General features: G+C 42.4%; 1 protein-coding gene across 10 annotated transcripts in view; it reads right to left on the reverse strand.

The window, feature by feature from the left end:
* Window positions 1-461: 461 nt before the first annotated feature.
* Window positions 462-25,858, reverse strand: part of gria3a (glutamate receptor, ionotropic, AMPA 3a) — a 127,750-nt gene continuing 102,353 nt past the window's right edge. The window contains exons 6-16 of one of the 10 annotated variants that reach the window (XM_010897098.3): window positions 24,017-24,178; window positions 23,058-23,225; window positions 22,839-22,943; window positions 21,405-21,512; window positions 19,269-19,475; window positions 16,732-17,105; window positions 13,984-14,182; window positions 8,683-8,930; window positions 4,128-4,242; window positions 2,444-2,691; window positions 462-2,145 (exon numbers count right to left, since the gene is read on the reverse strand). In XM_010897098.3, the coding sequence (XP_010895400.1) occupies window positions 2,446-2,691; window positions 4,128-4,242; window positions 8,683-8,930; window positions 13,984-14,182; window positions 16,732-17,105; window positions 19,269-19,475; window positions 21,405-21,512; window positions 22,839-22,943; window positions 23,058-23,225; window positions 24,017-24,178 (1,932 nt within the window). In that variant the 3' untranslated portion in view covers window positions 462-2,145; window positions 2,444-2,445. Of the gene's footprint in view, window positions 2,146-2,443; window positions 2,692-3,368; window positions 7,925-8,682; window positions 8,931-13,983; window positions 14,183-16,731; window positions 17,106-19,268; window positions 19,476-21,404; window positions 21,513-22,838; window positions 22,944-23,057; window positions 23,226-24,016; window positions 24,191-25,858 lie in introns of those variants that run through there. The other 9 variants (XM_010897097.3, XM_010897096.3, XM_010897095.3 and 6 more) reach the window with 9 other exon arrangements.

Below are 25,858 nucleotides of genomic sequence, written 5' to 3' on the forward strand. Positions count from 1 at the left end.
ATTCTCTTGTTCTTCTGCATCAATGCTTTAACTTGGTCATAAATCATAAATTCACTGAGTTATTTTGCTTTACATCATTTATCAAACAAAATCCCCAGACCGTGTCCTGTCCTGTTTGGCATCTCTACTAGTTTAAACCCATCTTGCAGGGGTCTCCGCTGCAATTCCTCCACTCTGGAAAATCCCCTCTTTCATATCTTCTTTGCAATAAAGTGCTTTTCAAAAAGAAAAACAAAATAGCTTATAGCATTTGACTGTAATGAAATCTGGGGGAATCCAAATGGATTGTTTATTTGGGGTTATTCTCTGCCAATTTCAAGATAATGGATACATTTTATTTCCTGGATTCCTTATTTACTGTCCGTCATGCATGTGATGCGATGAGAATCGTAACATGTTTTCTACTTGTTTGACAAATAATACAATCTCATAGCTTATCCAATAATACTCTTACAAAATAACAGATTTTAAATGTATCTTTATTTACAAAATGTAATAAAATTCTTTGTACAGGACCTTACTAATGCACATGCAGTTCTTGTTATCACTACGCAGCTTGGCAATTTTCTCATTGCTGAGGTGCAGTTACAAATAAAACAAAAAGACAAAAAGAATCAAATAAGTTAAAAGTTGAGATTGTTTGCTAACTTCCTAGGGTCTGCTTTAGGTTGCAGTTTGGTAACGTGATCACCAATTTCACATGCATTTTATTTGGAGAAAAAGAGGATGAGAAGCCTTTGTTAATAAAATCAACTAAATAAATAGACATGTTTCTTAACATTTATGGAACTCCGTGGTTTAGAAACAATTCTCATTTTCACCATCAGTTTTGGCATGTCTTCAGACTGCAGTGGGTCACAGTTTATGCAGACACATAAAAAACAAATACCCTTGTTGTGTTCTGTCTACCCTTGTTCTGTCCTGTCTTTCTCCACTCTCATTGTTCTTTTAACACATAACCCAATGTCAACAGAAAACACAAGAGTACAACATATTGTAAATTACATCCAGTTAAAGAGTGTGCTATTGTTCACCAAAAATCTTAAGTTAATAGAGATTTTACTCTTTAAAGATATTATCATTGGATTCCATTGTAATATGACAATATAAACTGTTGTCCCTCCTTATCGTGTAGAAAAATGTAACAGAGTTTGATTAAGATGAGTAATCAAACCATTTATTACGTAAATTGGGGTTTACAGTTTGTAGCTAAGAATCTATGCTTAGTAGGCTTATACTGTAACTGTGCCAGTGAACCTTACAGCTGTTAGTACTGTGTTCAGTCAAAAACCTCCATGACAATATGGCATCATATGTGTTTTAAAACTGAACATTTTCATAAGAACTGTTCAAACATTTTTGGCAGTATTGACACTTATTGCCCAAATTAAATATTGCATTCATTTTAACTTGTCATAATATTCTGCTACCACAATGATAACATTTCAGTTTGTCCTTCAGGCTCTAAGAAAATTGACAGCATTTAAGACATTTGTAATGGCCAAAGGTTTCACATTTTTTTAAAGAAATAATTAGGGTACAATAATATTATTGTCCTTTTCTATTGATCCTATCCTATTGTTTGTATGTCTTAGTTTATTATATGAATTGAAAATCATTTTATATTAAAATAAGCAGATGAATCTAGTACATTAAATAAAACACAACATTTTTTCCATTAAACAATTTACCACTAAAATACTGAATTTGCTTAAAATGGTCTCCGTGATGAGTCTCTTAATGGAAGTAATGGCTTTTGTCTTCTTCAAAATAATTCAACAAAAAAATTTGCAATACTAGATTTCAACAGTATAAATGTTTCTCTTTCCTCCCCTATATTGTTATCTGATTCTTGTATTTTCAAGTGAACCATAATGGAGTTGCTGTGATGCTGAATACTCCGTAAGGCACTAAGAGAGACAAGTCCCATTTTTCATGACGCACAAGTCCTATTGCGTCTCCGTTATCGATAATCACACCAGGCTTGGCCCACCCAAGATTGGCTTTTGTTGACCATGGGTTTCAGTCCAAGCAGATGACCAAGTCTGTCCCCTCTGTCCCCAGGGAGCCAGCCGTAGTGGGTTGTCTGCCTACAGTGTCTGTACCTTCCTCCAGACACTCCAGTGGAAGGGACAGACTTCAGATCTGTAAAACCAGAATGGAACTTCAACAGAATTTTTCGTGATACCATTAAAAATGAACGTTTGTCAAGGAACCTACACAAGAAATATACACTATTTGGAGACCCTGTAGGCTGTATTTCAAAAGTATTTAAAATACATTTTTGTTTCCTACTCTTGAAATAAAAATACAATACATAACTTCTTGCATGGAAATCATTCTGATCTTTTTCAAAAATTATTTTCAAATGGCACGAATTAACATGGTGACAAATTCAGAGAAAGATGTAGTGCCCAAGACAAAATGTTGGAAAGTTACATACCCCTAGATTTTAACACTCTCAGTGCCATACACATTGTAGCCTTCTCGATACGTGGCAAAATTCTGTGTGTTTGCCGGAGGAGCTGGTTTAAAGTTTTGGGCATTCTTAGCCAGTTTCAGTCTTTTGGTTTCTGCCCGTGATTTATAACAAAACTCTATTAAGGCCACAGTCATAGCCAGCCCTAGACCTCCAACCAAAATATAGAAGACTCCCGCCACATTGCTCAGGCTTAGAGCACTTGTCTTGTCCTGAGGAAGGTAAAGAATCATGTTAAGATCTTTTTAGAAATACATTTTGGTTGTGTCCTGATAAAACAAGAAAGGCAAACTCTACCCATGAGGTCTCTGACTCAACTCCATCTCTAAGGTAGACTGCCCCCCATGAGAGATCTAAGGGATGACCCTGACAACTCTATTCTATCAGCCGTGTAGCCAGTGAATCACATGGAGACAGAGGCTGACTGTGGGATAGTACTGAGGAAACAGCAGTGTTTGACCCTTCCGAAAGACTTCCCTACAGCAGTCAAAAGCTGTGAGGAGCTTGGGACTTTCTGACGGTCGGTCAATCCTCTACAATTGCAGGAGGGGTGGGTCAACGCTGCATGTAGTTCATAACGTACTCTAGCTGGATTGGTGAATGTCGAGAAAAAGGTTTCTTCTACCCTTGTATGTGGCTCGTTTACGAGGCCACCCTAAAGGAAGGTGGTCAATGTCGTACAGGTCGTAGATTATTGATAGACCCTCACTTGACTATTATATTGTAGATCTTCAAATGTACCATTGTCTGACTGCTTCTTACAATTTCAAAGTGGCAAACTGTAGGAATTGTGAATTGAACCATTTTGCTGCTACTAACATCCAAACTGAGGTATTGAAATTCATTTATAAGAGTTTTACCATTTGCATTTTAACCCTATGAGTGTGTCTTTTAAAATGTATTTTTTAGTCTGTCTTTGGGTAACCCTGCTGCAGGGCAGGTGGTGTCCTTTCCTCTGACTATCTCAGAGGGTTAAATAACTGGTTTATTATAGATCTATTAACTTCATGAAGTGTGCAAACAAAATCTCCTTATTTTGACATTCCAGAGTTCAAACATGACCTTCAGATTCCACTTAATCACTCTGACCAGGTGGAGTATGAAAGTTAGTTTGGAGTTTGTCAGAGTAAGAAAGCTTGATGTCACACTGCATAATGTTAATAGATTCAATATACTCAATTAGCACGCAAATAAGTAAGGACACTAATAAACAATATTTCAACACAAGTTTGGTCAACAAAACAGCAGCATAATGGTTACAATTCAATGGTTGTCATTTTTCTTTTAAGTATCAATACAAAGTCATTTTACATTCTTCCAAGGCATGCTGCACCTTCTCATATGTCATGAAATGTCTAAGCTGTGTGATGAGATCTTAGCAATAATCATTATTATAGTGTTTCCATAAACGAGTGATGTAGTGATAATGAAGTATGTGTCAGAGGAACTATGCCATGGATATTGTTCTGACTGCTCCCACTTGGACTGTGTGGCAAATGTGTCATTCAAGTACAGGAAAACAGAAATGATAAAAATGAAAGAAAAAAGACTATGTTTTGCAAATGTATGGAATTTAAGGTATTTGCATATGAACAGTTAAGTCAAAATGCAATTTGCAGTCAGTAAAGAAAGACCTGCAGCGACTGACCTTACTTCCCGAGTCCTTGGTTCCACATTCACCCTTATCGTACCACCATTTGTTTTTCAGCTTGTCTAAGATGCCTTGTTCACTGAGTTTCAATACTGCAAGGTTTACAGGAGTTCTTCACGTGGGAAATAACATAAATAACATCATATTATGTTATTTTATGTTATTCAAGCTTTTAACTACTTTATACTTTACAAAGCGATAGAGCAGGGTCCTGGCCAACACATCACAAAGAGCAGGCAGAATTGTTACCTTTCATTCACCAGTACTAAACCCTAACATGCCAGACCCTACCTGCATCGCTTTGAGTAATCGGCACACACTGTTAAAAAAACTTAGAAAAGATTGGAACTAGCAGAATGAACTGTAATATAGCTCTACATGTATATAATAGAAGTGCAATTGTCATGGCCACATTTACATTGTTTAACGGAGTGATTTGCATGGTGGATCTAACAGGAACCCTTTCTTGACTAACAGACAAACAGAAACCAGCAGTTGCGTTTAGTTTTAGCAGAGGGCAGCCAACGCCTCACATAATACAGCCCTTCACTGTACATGCATCTACAAAGCCACCTATTCATTCAGATTAGTCTGTCATAAGAAAAAATAATAACATTGAGAACTACAAGACAGCACTAGATTTTCTAAATGGAAGTAATCTGGAATTGTAGCCAATCGGATTTCATATCATACCAATAAAACATTGATTCTGTGTAGCTCTGTGGCTGCATGATTAGCGTTATGTCATTTTTCTTCTTATATTTGCATCTACAGATTGGACTGAGACATTTAATAGCCAAAGAGGTTCCAATTAGTCCGTAAGAAGGGCATTATATTTGTAAGACATTATGCTATCGACATGACTGCTAGATTTCTCTGTTTATTTTCTTTAAAAAAAATGATGTTTTGTAATTTAACTTCATTAAATATATTGTATTCACCACTGTAGCATGGAGCTGTTAAATGCATATTACTTCATATTTAGGAGGAATGTAGAGAATATGAGATAACTTTTCTGACCAAATGGCTTATTGTCACAGCAATTTAGACAATAAATACTCTAACAACACATAGTGTGGACAACTACCCTCAGAAAGGAACAATATTCATAAGAATGAGGTTATAGACACCAGTTAGGACAGCACTGTCTGCTACTATGGACATGGTAAGTCATATCTGTCAACCGTCCAGTACTGGTATCAAATCCCTAGCAACTGAACTGCTATTTGGTCTGGACTCTGGAATAATACCAAGCCATTTTGTATAACTCTGAAAGAGGTCGGTAATACCAGTTTTAGCAGTGCCATGACATAACAGTATTACTTATGTATGATGTAGTCATGGAGAGGAAATAATATACAGGTGATGGCTTGGTTTCCTCTGGCGTGACCCACATCCAGAGCTGTCCCACGGTGTCCTTGGATGGCCTGCAGACACAGGATGCCAGCCACAACAGGAACAACGCATTAACTGAGAGGTTTGTCGAATGACAGACGTGACTGGCTCACAGCTACAAAGAGGACTGTACCACTTCGACTGCACTCTCTGAACCGCCGTGTCCCAGAAGGTCTGTCCGCCCGCCCGTCCGGTAGCAGCGTGGCTGACATGATGTGACACATGCTGATGTACGTGCTGTACCGTGCATGCCTCTCAGCTGTAACCTTGTGCCGGTGACTGCTGCTGGCCGCTGGGTAAAACGTGCTGGAGCCCTTCCCGTCTTGATCAAGTCAAACAACGGCGAGGAGCGGAGGAGAAAGGCCATGTTTAGTTCTTCACTGAGGGTTCATAGTCAGTGTGTACGGCTGCAGGCGTCTGCGGAGTACTTCGCTGTTGCCACCACGTTCTGGAGTGTGGGTCATAGGGTTAGTTTGGCGCTGCGGTTCAGGTGCCACAATGTGTCACATGAAAACTGGGTGAATATAATGCATTAGGTTGAGATGACAAAGCAAGAGCAGAGAAACTAGAACTATGCCAAAACATAAAAAAATATTAAACTAATAAAATCACACAACAGCATACTTTTAAAATATTCAAGAATATAAAAACAAAACATGACGACAAAGATATGCACAAATGAGAAAATGTGAAAAGGGGAAAAAAACATGATTTTCTCCTGGAGGTATATATAAAGTCAAGTCACCACCCAAATGTCAAACATTCCAATATCTCTAAAAATAATTTCAAGGTAATAACCTGCTCTATGAACTTTCCTAATTAAGCATACTATATATGTGCTAAACACAAGGAAAACAAATAGCCTACTTAGATTTGTGAGTCAATTCCACTTGGTAGTAAGTCAATTCCACTAAGGTATATTTTGTGTAATTGCCAATGTCAGAATGAATTGTATTTCTCGTATTTTTAGATGCCGTGTGTCCAGAATCGACTGGGTCTTCCTCTATCAGTGGTTATTACATACAATATATTTGAAGCACATTGTTAAAGTACCAACACATGCATTTTTAGGAATAAAATAATAAACAAGAAATGTAGCAGGTGCGATATCATAAAATGGCTGAGTCTTCCCTCTCTACCAAGGATTCAAGGCAGATTGCGTCCAGGACGAGGCAGCTGCTTTGTGTCGCCTTGGTGATAGTATTCATGTCCTGCTTACGTTCAGGAATGAATGACTACAGTCAACAACATCAAAGTCAGCCTGCCTAGTCTTTCACAATGTGCTGAGTGAACTGTGGCCATGAAGCAGGCAGAAGAGTAGAGACAGAGATGGATCCACAGTCGGGCTGTTGCTGGACACTCGAGAGCAGGTCATATTGTCCACCCTCCTGTAGTGTTTCATTGGTTCGGGTGGGGCCAGCCTTGGGTAGACTTTGACTGGTCTTGGGGACTAAGACCGACCGAAAGAATCTGTCAGGGTGACAAACTAACACTGGTTTACAGTAATGTCATTGGTATCAGACAAAGGTTTGGACCATTTGTTGTCACTTTGTCATTAGAATTCTCACGTTTTCCTGCAATGCTTAGTCCCCTCAAGACTACGCTGTTCGCCTCGCCTTCCCTGGCACCCAAGGTTGAGGCAGTCTGGAGGGTGCTACCATACACCTCAGTGCTACGGTACAAGGCCATTGCCATGCTATTCCCTCTAGCAATACTTAATGCAACATCAACAGGGACTCATTATTCATCCACTTTCAGTTAAAGTAAAAGTACAAAAAAGAGCATTATCATTTTACAATGTTTGCCCTGTGGACATAAAAAGCAGAGCAAATGTACATTCTGCAGTTCTGTACGTTCTGCCTTTGACAACCACAGGGCAAAGAACTAAACTGAAAAGCCTCTGGAGAAACTCAAGAAACATGTCAGAAGCGCCCAGCTGCAGAACATCTCCTTAAAGGTCTCACCACAGCGGTTGGACTTGACTACTGTTAGGAATAATAATCAGCTTAAACCGTTCTCTTCTTCTCTACTTGCAGTTTCAAAGAAAAATATAATTTTTTTATCCGAAATAAATCAATCGTTACTGGTCTTTCTTTCTCTATTTGCCCAGTAAAGGGTTCCCGGTATGATCTCGGTTGCACAATATAATTGAAAAGGCCCCACAGCCTCCTTCTCTAGGGCTGTAGTGGGTGGAGCTTGGGGCTCTAGGTTAGTAGTGGTGTGACAGCCTTGCCGATTACTCTCCTCTATGGTACCCAGGTGATCAGGTGACATTGAGGCTGACCTTGGAGTCACCTCCCCCGCTGCCGCACTCTCCCTTGTCGTACCACCATTTGTTTTTCAATTTGTCCAAGAGGCCTTGCTCATTCAGTTTTAACACTGCCAGGTTAACAGCATTTCTTGAAACGATAAAACATAACTTGTAAGAAAAATGAACAGGTCCGTGAGAAATCTAATTATAATATTAGTAAATGGTAAAAATAGTAATAATATCAAATGATTTTATAAGGGGGAGCACGAAAAGGAGAAATCGGTAAAGAATGTCACCGGTGTGGAGAGGTAAGAAGCGTTTTACAGCAAAGAAAGTGATAAATATTAGAGAGGTGGTATGGAGGGTCACATTGCTCAGAACTGAAGTGTGCGGGATGGGGACACTGTCATTGAGAGTAGAATCAGAACGACAACATAGAGCATGCACATACAACCCCAGTGACAGTGCTGCCTTCAGCAAGTCAAATGACACAAACACACTGAACTGTTCAATCAGAAGCAATGCACTGCCAGAGATGGCCACCACAGAGGACTGAGGAGGGAAAGGCTGAAGGGAAGAGAAGAAACGAACGACGGGGCGGGGGGAGGGGGGCACACCAGCACACAAATGGATTTAGTAAACCTGCCTAATTTAACTAAAGTACTTTCCCCTTTAAAGAGAAAGGAAACAACAGAGAGAAAGGAACTGTAGAAATAGAGAACAACAGAAAAGGCTTTACGTCTTGACGAGGGTTAGAAGAAACACACAGTACCCATTACTTCCTGATTTACCTCAAAAAAAGAAATTAAAAAAGCGAAGAGTGAAGAGAAATTGGACAACACAGGACATCAGGGTAGGTGGAATACTATAACAACATGGACAATATTGTTATGTTATTCCACCCACCTTAATGCTGAGCCTTTGGGAGTGGCCACACCGTATCCCTTAGAGTCCAGGTTGCCGCCCACTTTCATGGTGTCACAGGGTTTCCGCTGCTCAATGTACTCGTTCATAGTTGATTCGAGAAGAAAGGCGAATTTGCCTTTCGACTTCCGCACACGGGCAACCCCTTCTGGCGTGGTCTTGGCGAACACTGACGGTTCGGCTGATTTCATGTAAGACCACATTTTTTCATAAACTGCTATTTTGGAGCGCTGCACTTGAGGAGAGAGGAGGAGAGAAGAGGAGAGAGGAGGAGAGAGGAGACAAAAAAGGTTAGTCAGTGAAGTTTACAGTCTATTAAAAACACACACACACACAAACACCTACATTCTTTAATGCATTTAAAGAAATTGATATTGAGCTCAAACTTAATCCAGACTCTTGCATTAGGTTATTGATGTAATTATTTAAGGTTTCTTCTAGCAGAGTGGATGCTGTTCACACATACAACATGAAGCAATTGGTGTCAGATGCTGTATGTAGGGCCGACATTTTAGGGATGGTGTTATAGAGGTGAATTGTAGGTCAGGGGACAGGAGAGTCAGCACAATCCTCACACACACACACACACACACAGATCTAAACATACAGCGTACACCACTGTCATGACTCAGAGTGCAGTGCTCTCAGAGAGCTGAAAAAGGAGTCGTTAAAGTGGTCCTGTTGGTATGACTAGCTGGCAACGCACCACAACAGAACGGCAGGGACATGTTTCTCCTCAGTATCCATCACCAAGACGGCCGGCTGACTGGCCAGCTGCCCCCTTCTACAACCTTCTTTTACCCTGAAGTCACAATACAGGAAGTGAGTTAGAGCCCTTTGGCCTTCGGGTTCTGGTGGTGTCACCTGGATAGACCAGCGGGGTTGCTTGCTGCAAGATGACGTGCTAAGAGGAGAACACAGCCAAGCCGTACCCTGGCCTGCCCCTGAACTGCAGCTGAAAACGTCCTCCGAGTGGCCCGCGCCAGATCTCCAGGGAGCTGGCTTCACACACCAGTCAACAACAGGAGGACAAACACAGATGCTGCATTTAACTGCTGTAGGTTAGGGTGACCTCTCACTGAGTGACTGACCAAGTGGGTGGCCAAGTTGGAAAACACTGACTGTCAGGGCTGGAAACCTCTGAAAGTTTTCACGACCAGAAAAAAGTCATGTGTAGAAATAGCTGATACAGGATTCAATGACTGAAATAAAGTATGTGCAAAATATAAGTGAACATATTAATTATGAAGCATGAGTGTTTGATAAGCCACACCATTTGCTTCTTTGTTGGCATCAGCATAACTCCACTCCAATATTTCACCTAATTTTCGCAAAAGTCAAGCCTGTCGTACTACTCTCATTAGTAACAGATGATTTTACACACACAGCAAATTACTTTTACACGCCAATGAATTAAGTAAAACCGAGCTGACTTAGTACGTAATCTTGAACAATGGCGAGTGAGCTTTCCTTACAACGTATCCACCAAATCACCAGCCACAGAGGGGGGGGGTGTTACTCCTTGCATTACACACTCATTTAAACACTACAGGGACAGAGCATAAGGGAAACCACTGAGGGGGTAGGGCTGCCCAGCGGGACATTCTTTGTTACTTCTTAAAGCACCACCAGATGTTAAAGCATTATGGCTGTATAGATAAAGGGCAGGTCTATTTCATTGACATTATCTGTGGAAATACGTATCTGTATAGTTGCTGCTACTTATACCTCTGTGATTTCCAGGCAAAGGGAAGATCATAATCGGTCTATGTTTTTGAAAAGGGTCCTTTTTTTCCAGCAGGGGCTTCAGCTCCAGTGAAGCCAAAATAGATTGGTGGGAGGGGGGGCTAACTCACTGAAGGTCAGAGGGTAAAGGGCAGTTACACAATCCAGGTGACATGAATGAATGTGGCCATAGAGTCCAGTAAATGTCACAGAAGGTGCTTTAAATGTCAATACTGAAAAACCCTGGAAGATCACTTCTGTTATCACTTAAAGGGGAAGCTCACCCATTTTCGTGTCAGCTTATTTTTCCTCTTTTCGTACATAAGGTTGCTTGTTCAAAATTTTTCTTTGGTATTTTGTTTCTTTACACAGACACATTTCTTGCCACATAAAGTATATTCTATTTTCCAAAATGTACCATAAATCCATTAAGTCCGCGTTTTATTAGATTACAGGAAGTTTAAGGCCTCCGACCAGATCAGGCTGATTTCATGCATGTTCAGAATTATAGATAATACCTTGTGGAGTCATTGCATCATAATATCTGCTCTCCCATTCTGCAGGATGGGTCCATCTAATAGAACATCAATACCCATGCATTGATAAATAAAATAACTGTCTCCCTGTACTTCTTCATGCAGATTTCAGCAATAACTTGATGCTTGACATTTGCACTGTTTCAGTAGGAGGGACCGTTAAAAGGTAAATAAAAGTAAATGACAGTAAAAACTCCTGACAGGTTTGGATCTCCTGTATATACATGGGCTAATTCCATGGTCATATTAAATGTCTGCCCCCTATCTGCTTGTGTTACTTTGTGTCAACCATGCTTTGAGACCTAGGTACAGTATTCTGTGTTCATGCACAAATCTACAGTATACCTATTAATACAAACAAGAAATGCATTCAGAACCAAGTTCATTTTTGGCTTAAGTATCCATTTTGCTAAATAAATAAATATGAATGAGCAGATGAGCTGGGTCCCACTGAGCAACACAAACACGTCCAGCTGCCGACAGGCCTATATATCAACTCCTCATTCATGTGCTCTGAATACTCTGTGGCCATTTGTTCAGGATCACCCCACTGGCAATCCAAAGCAGGGATGAGTCGGCTAGTAATCATTTGCATTCTGTCAGCATGCAGAGTTCCTGTCCACAGGTCATTCGTGGATGCTCTTCTAGCCAGTTATATGAGTGCCAAAAGTATTAAAACGGACTCTCTGGAAACAACTGAAGCAAATCAATATCCATGCATTGTTGAATAAAAAAAAATCTCCTTGCATTGTGTCACCCAGAGGTCAGCAGTAATAACATGGATACATAACTAATTTCCCAACATGCATTGGGATCTAGGATAGATACATGGCTGGCTTTGGAATTGGATTGAACTCTGTTCATTTCTCTTAAGTTATCCCATACAGGCTGCCATGCCTTCTGTGAGAAGAAGGAGGTTGAGATGAAGGGCCGAAAAACATTTGATATGTCTGAATATTATTACTCTTCCTGTTTGACAACAAGAGGGCTGTGACTTTATCCAGAGATCAACTGTGGAAGCATGTAATGTACTACGGTCCGGTAAGTCTTTAGAGTGCTGAGAAAGTGAAGGTGAGCCATTTGAGGGATGATTTGCAAGTTTAACATCCGAGCAGATTTCCGTTCGCCCGGCGGCTCTATGACTCTAATTAAGCTGCACATCTATCCGGAAGAATATATTTAAAATGTATCTGGAGCTTCTATTAATCAGACAGGCTTTCCCTCTCTTTGGCGCTGCGCTCCAATCTCCTAGTTTTAATTAAAAGTCTCCTGGAATGGCTGCTCAGTGGTGACGTGCAGTTTGAACTGAGAGGGACAGGAAGTGGGTCAGTCATTATGAAGCCCTCAACACCTGTCAATGACCTCCCGGGAAAGACGTGGGACAAATCCCCAGGCCATCAGCCATCCTGCCAAACACATCATGACCGAGCTTCACATTCACATTCACTGGTTTCGTAGTGGTTGTTTCACTGCATTTACTCTAAACACCAAGCTAGAAATACACTTGTAAAAATTCACAGTATTACATTGTCGATGACCTCCAAAGACTTTTTCACATTTCTTCACAAACTAAATTAAATTCTAAACCAAACCAATTTGGTCACCAAACCAATTTTGGTCACCAAACCAATTTTGGTAAATTTAGAGCATAATGATTAATGACTTATGAAATATTATATGCATCCTGGAGCATGAACTTGGCTAAAATAACTGCAGATAAAAGCTTTTTGTAGCCATCATTGAACTTGCTCTAATTTTGAAATAGCATTTGGCCCACTTTTCAGCAGCAAAGCTCTAATTCTTCAGTATTTCAGGCTTCCCCCATACCAACTGCTCTTTTCAGTTCTTGCCATGAATAATGGATGGGATTTCATTTCATTTAGATCTGGACATTTGGCTGTCAGCAAACACAGCGCTGATCAGTATTGCCAAAGAGCTCCAATGTGTTATTTTATTGGTCCACACCAAATTTCCCCCCTGTATTTAGGGTTATGAGATGTTTAATTTAAGCAGTGAGGTCTTCCTATGTTCACCAACAACCAAATTAATCCATTAAAGAAAAGAACGCCAAGACTACAATCAATTACAGGAGAGGTAGGTTAATCCTAAGGGGTTGCTTTCCTGCCAATGGTACTGGGGGCCTTGAATGTGTGAAAGATATTTATCAAGTTGTTTTGACAACCTGGTCTCATGGGTAAATGTAACATAGTACATATAAAACTGTGCACATAGCGCTCCTAAAATGTATAATGTGTAACAGATTTGCTAAAATGTATTATGTTAATATGCTACAAAAACATTTCATATCTTACGAATTTCCAACAACGAGTGATATGTTATGGATCACAGATAAGGTTAAGGGTAAGGTCAGGCATCACAATACTGAGGTTAGGGTTAAACAAATTTCCCCTCTCCGTGGATACAAACAACCATTGGTGTCAGAGTTGGCTGCATTTCCACCAGCAATACACTAATCTATACATTAACATAACTTATACAAGTGGCGAGTCAAAGACTTATGGAAACTGCTTCACATAAAACCAGTCTGGTTTTGGAGTACAATATTCAATGTCTTGATTGAATGTTGTGGGTCTTCCAGACAAAAATCCCAAACACACATTACCAATCAGTCAAGATAAAATGTCCTATTCAGAAGTAGCCAGTGTAGTGTCACAATCTGAATCACATCCATAACTTATGGTGAGGGTGGAAAACAGCAGCTGGTGGAGGGCACACCTTTTTTTTGTCCAGCTTGCTCCTAAAAAGTAGGACAAATTGTGAGCAGAATGGTGCAGCTTCCTGATTGATGGCTGAAATTAGCATTTGTTGGGAGTTATCTTGCCAAAGGCAGTGTGCAAACAAGTACTAGCTCCTAGGTGTCTATAATACTGTCCTAGTAATTTATAAAAATGTAAATGATTAATTTAAGTTAACAAAACATTTACAAAATCCATAACAGTTGGAGACCAAATGTGTTTGTGAATTTCAACTGAAGAAACACCCCGTTATTTTTGTCACTCACCCTGAAGAACTCCTTGGTGGAGCCAGAGTCCAGGGTCCCGTAGGCGATCTCAGTCTGCTTGGCCAGGTCCTCAGCACTCTCTATGGGAGACACCATCCGCTCCACGGTGAGGAAGGCAGCCAGGTTGGCCGTGTAGGAGGAGATGATGATGAGGGTGAAAAACCACCACACGCCCCCCACGATCCTGCCTGACAGAGACCTGAGAGAGAGAGAGTGAAGGACAGAGGGCTGTGAGGGCAGGGTGTCCATGCTACACACTGACAGAGGGATGGAGACCACTGCTTCCTCCATACAGTTCGTGTCTGAGGGCCACGTGTTGACAGCCAACAGGCTACTTTTACAAAGAGAGTACTACTGGACCTTCTGGACAGAAACCATGTCTCCAAAAGGACTTTTCTGTGCCCGTGTATATATAAATATGTACATATACATTTTTATGAAAATCATTACTAGGTATTATAACCACCACTTGGCATACCTTGTATGAATGATAATGATGATGGACAGCCACGTATATTTGTGTATGGTAGGTGAAGTCCAATTCCACTACACAGGCGCAGACCTTAACAGCCCTGTGTCCTATGTCTACCAAGATGGGTGTGGTACACCTCCCTGAAAAGACCTGATGAAGATCCCCCCAGATGCAAACGTTGTTTGTTCCTTCTCAATAAAAACACAAGTGTGTTTGATCATAGCCTCAGACTGATGCCGGTCAATACTTCTGAATGTACATCAGTTCATACCCTAACACCGCAGTGTTAATGCTCCTTATAAAGGAAAACGTGTTTCTGCAGGAGACGCTGTCCCGTTGCCCTGTTCTGCCAGCGTGGAGGGCTGTGTTGCGGCTGAACAATTTCAGATACAGACACAACAAATACAAGCCTCGCACCTGCTTTAATGAGGCTGACAATTCCCATTGGTGGACTACCTGCTAACCTTAAGCTTTTTGTAGTCTATCACATAATCCCATCTTCCAAGAGGGAAAGAGACAGACATTTAATGGTGTTCATTAAATCCATGACTTTGACTTTTCCAATAGTCCCTGACAGAAAAGAAATCCAGCCTCATGTTTTTTGTTGTATTTTATGATGTTGCAATGATTAAATTGCTTGATTTTCTTCAGCTGCACATGGGAGTCCATCACTCTGCTTTTATTGACTTAATACTTCACAACAAAACAAATTCTTATCATGGACAGTAAAATAACTGAGGAACAAATCAGAATGATCCATGTTCAAGTGCTGATCTCAGAGGACCATTATCCTGCAAACCTGTAGATATCCCCACTCAGGTGAGACTGATTCTCAGCTCTGATATTCATGGCCTGGAACACTCTCTCATTGATTTCCATTCAGATGCACTACAATGGCCTAACATCTCAGACAGACTGAGAAGGGACGTCTAGAACAATGACAGCCCCCAAGAAGGAACCAGGGACACCACAACTGGAGATGGCGTGAATGAATGAAAAGAGGGAGGTATGAATTTCTCTCTATATGACAAATGATGAAATGAGTCATTTTGGGCACCGAACTGAATGCTATTAAGGGGCTTCATCAGAGTGCCAATGCATCAAAATGTCTTCCACTTTAAATACATTATATGCACCAGGCTGATGACCGTAAAATGGGACATGCAGCAAAAACACGGTAGCCCTCCAAGAGTCATGGGGAATAGGGGAAACTACTCACGGATGTAATGACCCTGTGCATCTTACAGTCCCCGGCATGGTGGATATAAGTTATTTTGTGGATGCAATGCATCACTGCTAGCAGGCAGCCTGGTGAGAAGCTGTGAGAGAGTGAAGATCGGGGTGTGGTGGGTGTGAAGAGGATGACAAAACCACGGAGTGAATATGTATGGCTGGTGTATGGATGGTGAACAGGTGGTGTATGGGTGCTTGACGGGTGGTGCATGAGTGCTGGATGGGTGGTGCATGGGTGGTGCCTGAGTGGGGGATGGGTGGTGCATGAGTGCTGGATGGGTGGTGCATGGATTGGGGACAGGTGGTGCATGGGTAGGGGACGGGTGGTGCATGAGTAGGGGATGGGTGGTGCTTTGGTGGGGGACGGGTGGTGCATGGGTGGGGGACAGGTGGTGCATGGGTGGGTACGGGGGGTGCATGGGTGGGGGACAGGTGGTGCATGGGTGGGGTACGGGTGGTGCATGGGTGGGGGATGGGTGGTGCATGGATCGGGGACGTGTGGTGCATGGGTGGGGGACGGGTGGTGCAAGGGTGGGGGACGGGTGGTGAATGAGTGGGGGACAGGTGGTGCATGGGTGGGGTACGGGTGGTGCAAGGGTGGGGGATGGGTGGGGGACAGGTGGTGCATGGGTGGGGGACAGGTGGTGCATGGGTGGGGGACAGATGGTGGATGGGTGGGGGACAGGTGGTGCATGGGTGGGGGACAGGTGGTGCATGGGTGGGGGACGTGTGGTGCATGGGTGGGGGACAGGTGGTGCATGGGTGGGGGACAGGTGGTGCATGGGTGGGGGACAGATGGTGGATGGGTGGGGGACAGGTGGTGCATGGGTGGGGTACGGGTGGTGCATAGGTGGGGGACAGGTGGTGGATGGGTGGGGGACGGGTGGTGCATGGGTGGTGGACGGAGTGGGATGGAGACCAAAACCAAAAATAACATATAGGCACCATGATGGGAGTTACAGTGACTATGACCATAACATGCAGAGAGATGGTACGAAGAGTAGATGGCTGAAGTGATGGAACCCGGGAGTACAGTAACCAACCTTGGCGAGATATCGCATCCTTGCTGCATGAAGGCGCCCAGGGAAAACCACAGGCTATTAAAAATCCCAAAGTCATTTGGCGGGTCTGGAGGGCTCTGGGGGTCTTTGGCCTCGTCGTTCTCATCCAAATGCCACTCATAGGGGCTGAAGCGGCTGACCAGGAACAGGACCACGCTCACCCCGATATAGGCAAACACTATACACATCCAGATCTCATAGGCCAGCGGGTCCAGGAAGGAGAACACACCCGGTTTTGACTTTTGAGGCTTCTTTATCATAATGGAGATCCCCAGGCTCATAAAAGGCTTAGAAAAGTCTATCACCTCCTCTCGTACCAATGTTATAGTTAGAGGAGCCACTGCTATATCAGCTCTCTGGAAAAATGGGAACAGGCACAGGAGGAGTTAGTGGTTCAAAACAGAACAGACATCACATGAAACTGCCTGGGTTTTATGACGGACTTTAAAAACAAATTATTAAATTACTCTGTTTCTCGATCAAAACTGGATTCTTAGGCAATTTTAATAATGTCCTTCTGGCTATAATGTTATCTACAGAATAAGGCATTGATAATAATGATATAGAATAATAATGAGTAGAGATGGCGCACAGAAAAATTTAACAGTATCTGAAAAGTGCCTGTATTAAAAGTCAGACATGTTTAAGAAGAAAGGATAGACCTGCCATCTTAAAACCCCAGTTAGCAGTAGCTATTGCCTCTGCCCAGTAGTACAAAGGAGAACAGTACTCAGTCAGATCAATCTATGAAGGAGAAGGTATGAAAGCAGGAGATTGAAGCACTTATGCAAACAGCCCATGACATTTGAATCAGCCAGGGAAATTCAACTCTTATCAGATTGTCTTCAAAGCTTACTGGTCTTATTAGTGAGTTTCTCGGCTAGGTACTTTTCCCAGTTATAGCTTTTCGGGTTAAAGAGTCACAACTGGATCTGGCCATGACTTATAAATATGTAAATGCAATGTTAGAGCTGGAATCATCATAGTGAGTGTCAGACAAGGGCACCTGTGAAAAACACGGCTCACGGCCACTGCCTGTCTCAATATATCACTGGCTGATTTGCATGTGAATGGCTAATTAATGGTCTAGCAGATTTATTGTTGATGCAGAAAGGTGTCTCAGGGCTTGTACAAAGCCCGTCAATTATAGCAGGGGATCCTCTGGATCTCTTTCAGCTCTTTGAAGAGGTAGGGATGTAATTTGGCAGAATGGCTGCTAAAATGCTCATTACGACAGGAATATGCTTTTTCGTGTTAAATTAAGATGCATTCAGAGTATTGGTACTTGCATTCAAACTGACAAGCAGATGTTTTTAATTTTCACTTCATAGTCTGGCCATTATGTAACCATTTCACAGTTGGTGTTTTATGAAAGAAGAAAATGGGCTCATACTTACACATGTAGTGAGTTGTTCAAAATATACAGTAATCAATCTTACAATTAAATATACATATGGATAAGCACACACCCAGTCAGTAGAGGATTGCGGGCCGGACCTGGTTGCTGGGTGGCATATATGGATCAGTGCTATCACCGCAGCAATAATGGGCCAGATCTGGTCCGAATGTGGGAGATGCGACCAGGGCGAGGGTAGGCACACCTTGCTTATGAACCAGCTCTGGCTTGTGATATGTGACCCTCACAGGTACCTGTAGTTGTCGGGACACTTTCGATTGAATCTGGGCCACATTCCCCTGCTGGGCGAGGTCAATAATGCTGAAGATCTGGTTTACCACATATCTCAAGCCATAGCTGGTCAAGCCCCCGACCCAGTGTTGTTGATGGTACTGATCCTAACCCCTGACCCTGTGTTTACCCTGTGTTAGTGACAGTACTGACCCTAAACCCTGACCCTGTGTTGACCCTGTGGTGGTGACAGTACTGACCCTAACCCATGACCCTGTGTTAGTGACAGTACTGACCCTAAACCCTGACCCTGTGTTGACCCTGTGGTGGTGACAGTACTGACCCTAACCCATGACCCTGTGTTAGTGACAGTACTGACCCTAAACCCTGACCCTGTGTTGACCCTGTGGTGGTGACAGTACTGACCCTAACCCATGACCCTGTGTTAGTGACAGTACTGACCCTAAACCCTGACCCTGTGTTGACCCTGTGGTGGTGACAGTACTGACCCTAACCCCTGACCCTGTGTTGACCCTTGTGTTGGTGACAGTACTGACCCTAACCCCTCGCCCTGTGGTAGTGACAGTACTGACCCTAACCCATGACCCTGTGTTGATGACAGTAGTGACCCTAAACCCTGACCCTGTGTTGACCCCTGTGTTGGTGACAGTACTGACCCTAACCCCTTGCCCTGTGGTAGTGACAGTACTGACCCTAATCCATGACCCTATGTTGATGGCAGTGGTGACCCTAAACCCTGACCCTGTGTTGACCCCTGTGTTGTTGACAGCACTGACCCTAGCCCCTGACACTGTGGTGACCTGTGTTGACCCCTACGTTGGTGACAGTGCTGACCCTGACCCTAACCCAATACGTCCAGACTGTCACTTACCCCATAGACCAGTTCACCCACCATCCCGTTCCACGTCTTGGTCTCTGGATCTCTTGCACCATACTTCCCGTCTGCAACTACTGACAGTTTGTATCTTATCCCCACATGTTTTGCAATTTCAGCAGCTAAATCGACACAGTAGCCTTCATATCTGTCATTCCCCTCCAGCGACAAGTAGTTTCGCTTGTACATCACATAGGGAGACTCCTGTTAATTAAACATAATGTTGAGTTTATAGTTGAGCATGCATACATTCCATTCACACAACCCATAAAAGGCAATGTCTGTTGCATGCACACATGCTTGGGTGCTATAAAAATAGAGATAGAGACATAAACGGACAGAGACAGTCATAAAAATACAGTGACAGTCACAAACAGACAGAGACAGTCATAAACATACAGTGACAGTCACAAACAGACAGAGACAGTCATAAACAGACACTGATCACACACAAAAGAAAATACAAACAGGACATCATGGGCAAAAAGCGCCACGCAGAGTTGGTCACGGGCATATTGGGGTGCTGACCCTGTCCACAGCCAAATGCAGACAGCCTCCATAGTGGTGGACTAGAGGCAGGTCCACGCTAAGCAGAGCTAGTGGGGGCAAGAATGCCTGTGACAGACAGGCATAAAAGGGGAGGGGCCATGGCTAGGTCTCTAAGCAGGATTCCCTCATGCCAAAGCCAGCCGCAACTCTAAAGGGGGTAGGGGCCAGCCAGAGTTTGCATTTGCTTTTCATCTGTTTGACAGAACATGGGCAGGCTGGAAGACCTTCCAGTTCATCAAGTAAATGGCAGTGATTGACGAGGGATTACACACATTTTTACTGCAACACCACCAGACACTTGGCATCGTTGAATGTGCAGAGAAGCTGCATCATCCAACCAATCAAAACAACGCCTGAGATTATCTTCCACACATCAGAGGTGTATTTTTAGATTTTTCTTCTTGTCTTAGCTCCAAAATCAAAGAAAGGGATTGGTTTTAAATCACACCCCAATCCATGCAAGGAGGATTAAAGATGCCAGTGGGTAAAACAATGGTCAATCAATGGTCAATTTCTTTCTTTCTGTGCTGAAGGTGTCTTTTCACTTCTTTGCTAGTAAGACTGGGCTTCCAAAAAACTAATTGTATGCAGCTAATACTGACACATAATGAAATGAACATCGTCAATTTACAATGTTAAAAGACATAAAGCCTTCACTGAATGAGTATTTTACACTAACAGTATTTCTATTAAAGCATTCCAATAGTCCTACCATATCCCTGCATCTATTGGAAGGTTCCTAACTAAAAATTTGTATGATCATGACATGCTGACATCATCTAGATGAGAATGTCTGAGGTTGGTTTTCTGAATTTGCCTAAGATGAGTCCATAATAGGCAGAGTCAGAATGAAGGCCATGGTTTTAAATGTAACACAAGGCTTACCATGTTTTACATTTAAAAATGACCAATGTCATCTAACTAACCCTATTTACATCCGTCTAAGAACTATTTATCCCGCTGCCTGAACTAGTAATCTTATCCATAATATACCTAACTTTTCTTGACCCCTAATATCTATAGATATTAGAAGAAGCCATAGAGGTTATGCTTCAATACAGATCAGGGACGATCCAAAATGTATTTGAACAAGCAAAAGGAAATAAACTAACCAAAGCTTTTAAAGCCTGTTGGTGTTGTATGTCCCCCTCAAATGCTTATTTTGTGTCCCCAGCAAGAAACAATTGATCATTCCAGGCCATTTCATTGTATCTATCCCAGTCATCATTGACCATTTATTTAATGAGGAAGAAACAGGTTTTTACTTACGTACATATGCACTGAATGGGTATTAGATGAAGTCTATAGGCTCTAGCTAGTTATCATTACCAAAGCCGTTATTGTGATGTCACTGCTACAACAGGCCACCGTAATATGAAAAATCAAAATGCTTTGTCACCCACACGGATACAGTTGAAACACTCTTTGTGATTCGACTGTTTCAACATGTAGTGAGTGGATGGAAAGCAACTCAAAAGAAAATAGTTCTACCCTCCCAGGACAGAATGTAACAATGGACACCTTGACCTTGAGTGGCAGAATTTTTTAGAGGTGGAACATTTAAAATCTGCTTGAAAAGTGTACCATAATAGTAGTGACCACAATCGTTCGGTTTTCCACAGAAGAGGACTCGTTGGTTACTTGCGCATCCACAATATATACATATTTTTCGTATTCATTCCAGTACCCGGTCTGAAAGTGACAGAAACACCATGGTTATTAGAAGAAACAGCAGCATAAAATACATTTGGGAGTAAAGCCTCTCTGCACAGTTGGCAGGTGATGTCTGATGAGAATCTTGGCATGGAAGGGGTTCAGGGGTTTCTGATAAAAGAAAAAGCCCTCTACTGATGCTTGAAAATGACACTAACCTCTGCCTTAACTACAGTGGAGGGAAAGAGCATTCAACTCTCAGCTAATCTCCCTCTCAGCACTCTTCCTGCAGCTGCTCTGCCACTGGTCCTTTACATAACCATGAATTAATGCCCATGAACGGTTCCTTGCTTCCCGCTAGGCAAAGTAATACTAGCAAAAAATTAATAATAATACTTATTCAACCATAAGAAATGTCAATTACAATTTACAGAGTGAGGGCATGCTCATGTAAAAACATTAAGTGTATACCCTGTTGTGTTGCTACCGAAAAAGTACTTCTGACAACTGTGAACATATTCAGTTACTGCAGAGATTTAAATATAAATCTCTGCAGTTATATATTATTTATTCATAGTTTGTTTGATCTATCTGTTCCCGTCCATTGTACTGTGCTCTACCCTGTTTAGTTCAGTTGGGCTGTGCGGTGTTCTGTTGAGTTGTGTTCTGCTGTGTTCTGTTGTGTTCTTTTTTTTATACTCTGTTCTTCACTGTGTTCGCATCTGTTCTCCTTCATTCCTCTCCTCCTGTTTAATTATCCAGATCTCCTGCAGATTATGGGTCTCAGCCAAGGGCCAGGTGAGCTGAGATTTGTGGACAGTATGGTGGTACCTCCTTTTCGTGCCAGCTTCTGTGGGCACCCAATCAGATTTCAGAGCTACCATAGTGCCAGTTTGTGTGGGGGGTAATGTTGTCACTACTGACAGCCTTGCTGGTTCCACTCTCCCGCCCTCTCTGCAAGGAGTTTGCTGGGCCAGGTCGGCCCCCAGTGTCTAGAGTTAAACGAATAGTGTAGGAGCTGCTACAGGTCAAAGCTGCTCAACTGCAGGCTCTCCAATAAAGTGTTCAGAGGTGTGGGTAAATGTGTCTGACTGGCACAGTTACCAGGGGTAAAACATGAAATACATGAAGTTAATCTGGTTACATTTATACTCATGTTATGGGGTCATGTTAATGTGTAACTGTCAAACATGGTATATTTGTGAAAATAGAAACCAAAGAAGTGGACTGGTATGACATCCTTAAATCTTGACTTAGACTAGACCTCTGAAATAAAATGTCAGAATAAAATAACTAACTGTAATTATTAACTGTAATTATTAGCTGCAATTTGCACATTAAGCTGCTGTGCTCCTTTCTACTTACCTTTTTTGGACCCCCTACTTTCATCTCATACACATCAATGGTGTAATTGGATCTCCGACCAAACGAGTCAAACTGGATATTCCCTGTCATACCCTGCACCTGGACCTGCCAGTCACATGATCACACAAGGCACCATGATAACCTCCACATTAAAAAAACACTCTGCTTTGTTAACTAGCAGGATAAGAAATCATGTGCGACTGTGTGGATCCTTCATACCATTTTGAGGGCTCTCTCTATGTCAATGCCTTGGCTCCAGGGCACGGCTGGGTTGGCCAGGCAATCCCCAGCACTCCCCCTCCGGGACACATCCACTCTCTGCCTCCGCAGGTAACGGAAGGCCTCTGCCAGGACCAGCACGGCATCATGGGTCAGCGCTGACGTGTACTGAAACCCAACAGTAGATCTTAGCGTTATAAGACCTGTCTGAAGAGTTCTAACAGATCTCAACGTGGAATACTAAGTAAATTGTGAGAAAACGTTTGTCCCAAGTGGCCAAAGTCACTGCCATGCTGTACAGCTGGTTGCGTAAAACTGACATTGCCTAAGGCTACCCTGGGGAGAAAATTGGGGGCACTGACTGGGGCGGATGGATAGGATGTCGAGTGGGGATTTCGTCCTGCCGGAGCAGGCACTTTCGTCCAAGCATATATTTATTGGCCAACACTAGTGGTTGAGTGAGCATTTTGATAAGATGCAGATTAGCATGGCAAGGTGTGCACTGAAGGAATTGGACTTTATGTAATCGAGAGGGAAGAAAAAAAAGAAGAAAACTAATATATAATGTACTGAATGAGCGTATCAGTGATAAACTAGGCCGCGCTCTGAGGTGCACTGCTGCTCGCCTCAAGGTTTGTTTTATTCAGGAGGTATTGGCTCCTGGCAGTCTGTTGTTGCCTGATACGCCAAAATCAGTTCAAGGACACCTATCTTTGCCCTTTTTTTGAGTGAAGTGGTAAACATGCAGAATTATTGTACAACTGCCACACTGACAGTTTATCTGGTACATTTTACAAAAGCTTGAAAGTAGAACACCCATCTTTATGTTAAGAGGGTGATTATGTGCTTGTCAGTGTGAAAATGCTCTGTCTTTGATACTGTCAGTGGGACCCAGATAGATGAACAGACAGGCGGAGAGGGAGATGTTCCCTGCAGTAAATCACACAGGGGTACAGTACCTTCAGTGGTGTGCCCTTGGCCTCAGGAAACTCCCTCTCATCTAGGCGTTCCCAGCGCTGCAGGAACTGTGTAACTATAGGGTTCTCTGGGTTGATGATCTGGAAGCCTGTTATGTTGGCTCCTCCAGCAAACACTTTGTCCAGACTCATGTTAGCAAAGCCCTGAAGTGAAACCAGAGGTACCCAACAACATGCAGTCATCAAACAACTGGTCCCAAACAACTGGGTTCATCTGTGCTGAGAACCGGTGAAAGCCGTAATTTGTTGGTATACAGGTGCTGGTCATATAATTAGAATACCATAAAAAAGTTTATTTATTTCAGTAATTCCATTCAAAAAGTGAAACTTGTGTAATGTACACATTCATTCCACACAGACTGATATATTTCAAGTGTTTTTTTCTTTTAATTTTGATGATTATAACTGACAACTAATGAAAATCCCAAATTCAGTATCTCAGAAAATTAGAATATTGGGAAAAGGTTCAATATTGAAGACACCTGGTGCCATACTCTAATCAGCTAATCAACCCAAAACACCTGCAAAGGCCATTAAATGGTCTCTCAGTCTAGTTCAGTAGGCTACACAATCATGGGGAAGACTGATGACCATTGACACCTTGCGCAAGGAGGGCAAGACACAAAAGGTCATTGCTAAAGAGGCTGGCTGTTCACAGAGCTCTGTGTCCAAGCACATTAATAGAGAGGCAAAGGGAAGGAAAAGATGTGGTAGAAAAAAGTGTACAAGCAATAGGGATAACCGCACCTTGGAGAGGATTGTGAAACAAAACCCATTCAAAAATGTGGGGGAGATTCACAAAGAGTTGACTGCAGCTGGAGTCAGTGCTTCAAGAACCACCATGCACAGACGTATGCAAGACATGGGTTTCAGCTGTCGCATTCCTTGTGTCAAGCCACTCTTGAGCAAGACACAGAAGCGTCTCGCCTGGGCTAAAGACAAATAGGACTGTACTGCTGCTGAGGTATGTTCTCTGATGAAAGTACATTTTGCATTTCCTTTGGAAATCAAGGTCCCAGAGTCTGGAGGAAGAGAGGAGAGGCACAGAATCCACGTTGCTTGAAGTCCAGTGTAAAATTTCCACAGTCAGTGATGGTTTGGGTTGCGATGTCATCTGCTGGTGTTGGTCAACTGTGTTTTCTGAGGTCCAAGGTCAACGCAGCCGTTTACCAGGAAGTTTTAGAGCACTTCATGCTTCCTGCTGCTGACCAACTTTATGGAGATGCAGATTTCATTTTCCAACAGGACTTGGCACCTGCACACAGTGCCAAAGCTGCCAGTACCTGGTTTAAGGACCATGGTATCCCTGTTCTTAATTGGCCAGCAAACTCGCCTGACCTTAACCCTATAGAAAATCTATGGGGTATTGTGAAGAGGAAGATGCGATACGCCAGACCCAACAATGCAGAAGAGCTGAAGGCCACTATCAGAGCAACCTGGGCTCTCATAACACCTGAGCAGTGCCACAGACTGATCGACTCCATGCCACACCGCATTGCTACAGTAATTCAGGCAAAAGGAGCCCCAACTAAGTATTGAGTGCTGTACATGCTCATACTTTTCATGTTCATACTTCTCAGTTGGCCAACATTTCTAAAAATCATTTTTTTGTATTGGTCTTAAGTAATATTCAAATTTTCTGAGATACTGAATTTGGGATATTCATTAGTGGTCAGTTATAATCATCAATCAATTAAAAGAAATAAACATTTGAAATATATCAGTCTGTGTGTAATGAATTAATATAATATACAAGTTTCACTTTTTGAATGTAGTTACTGAAATAAATCAACTTTTTGATGATATTAAAATTTTATGACCAGC

Source organism: Esox lucius, chromosome 7 (genome assembly GCF_011004845.1).
Source record: "Esox lucius isolate fEsoLuc1 chromosome 7, fEsoLuc1.pri, whole genome shotgun sequence".
Taxonomy (NCBI): Eukaryota; Metazoa; Chordata; class Actinopteri; order Esociformes; family Esocidae; genus Esox; species Esox lucius.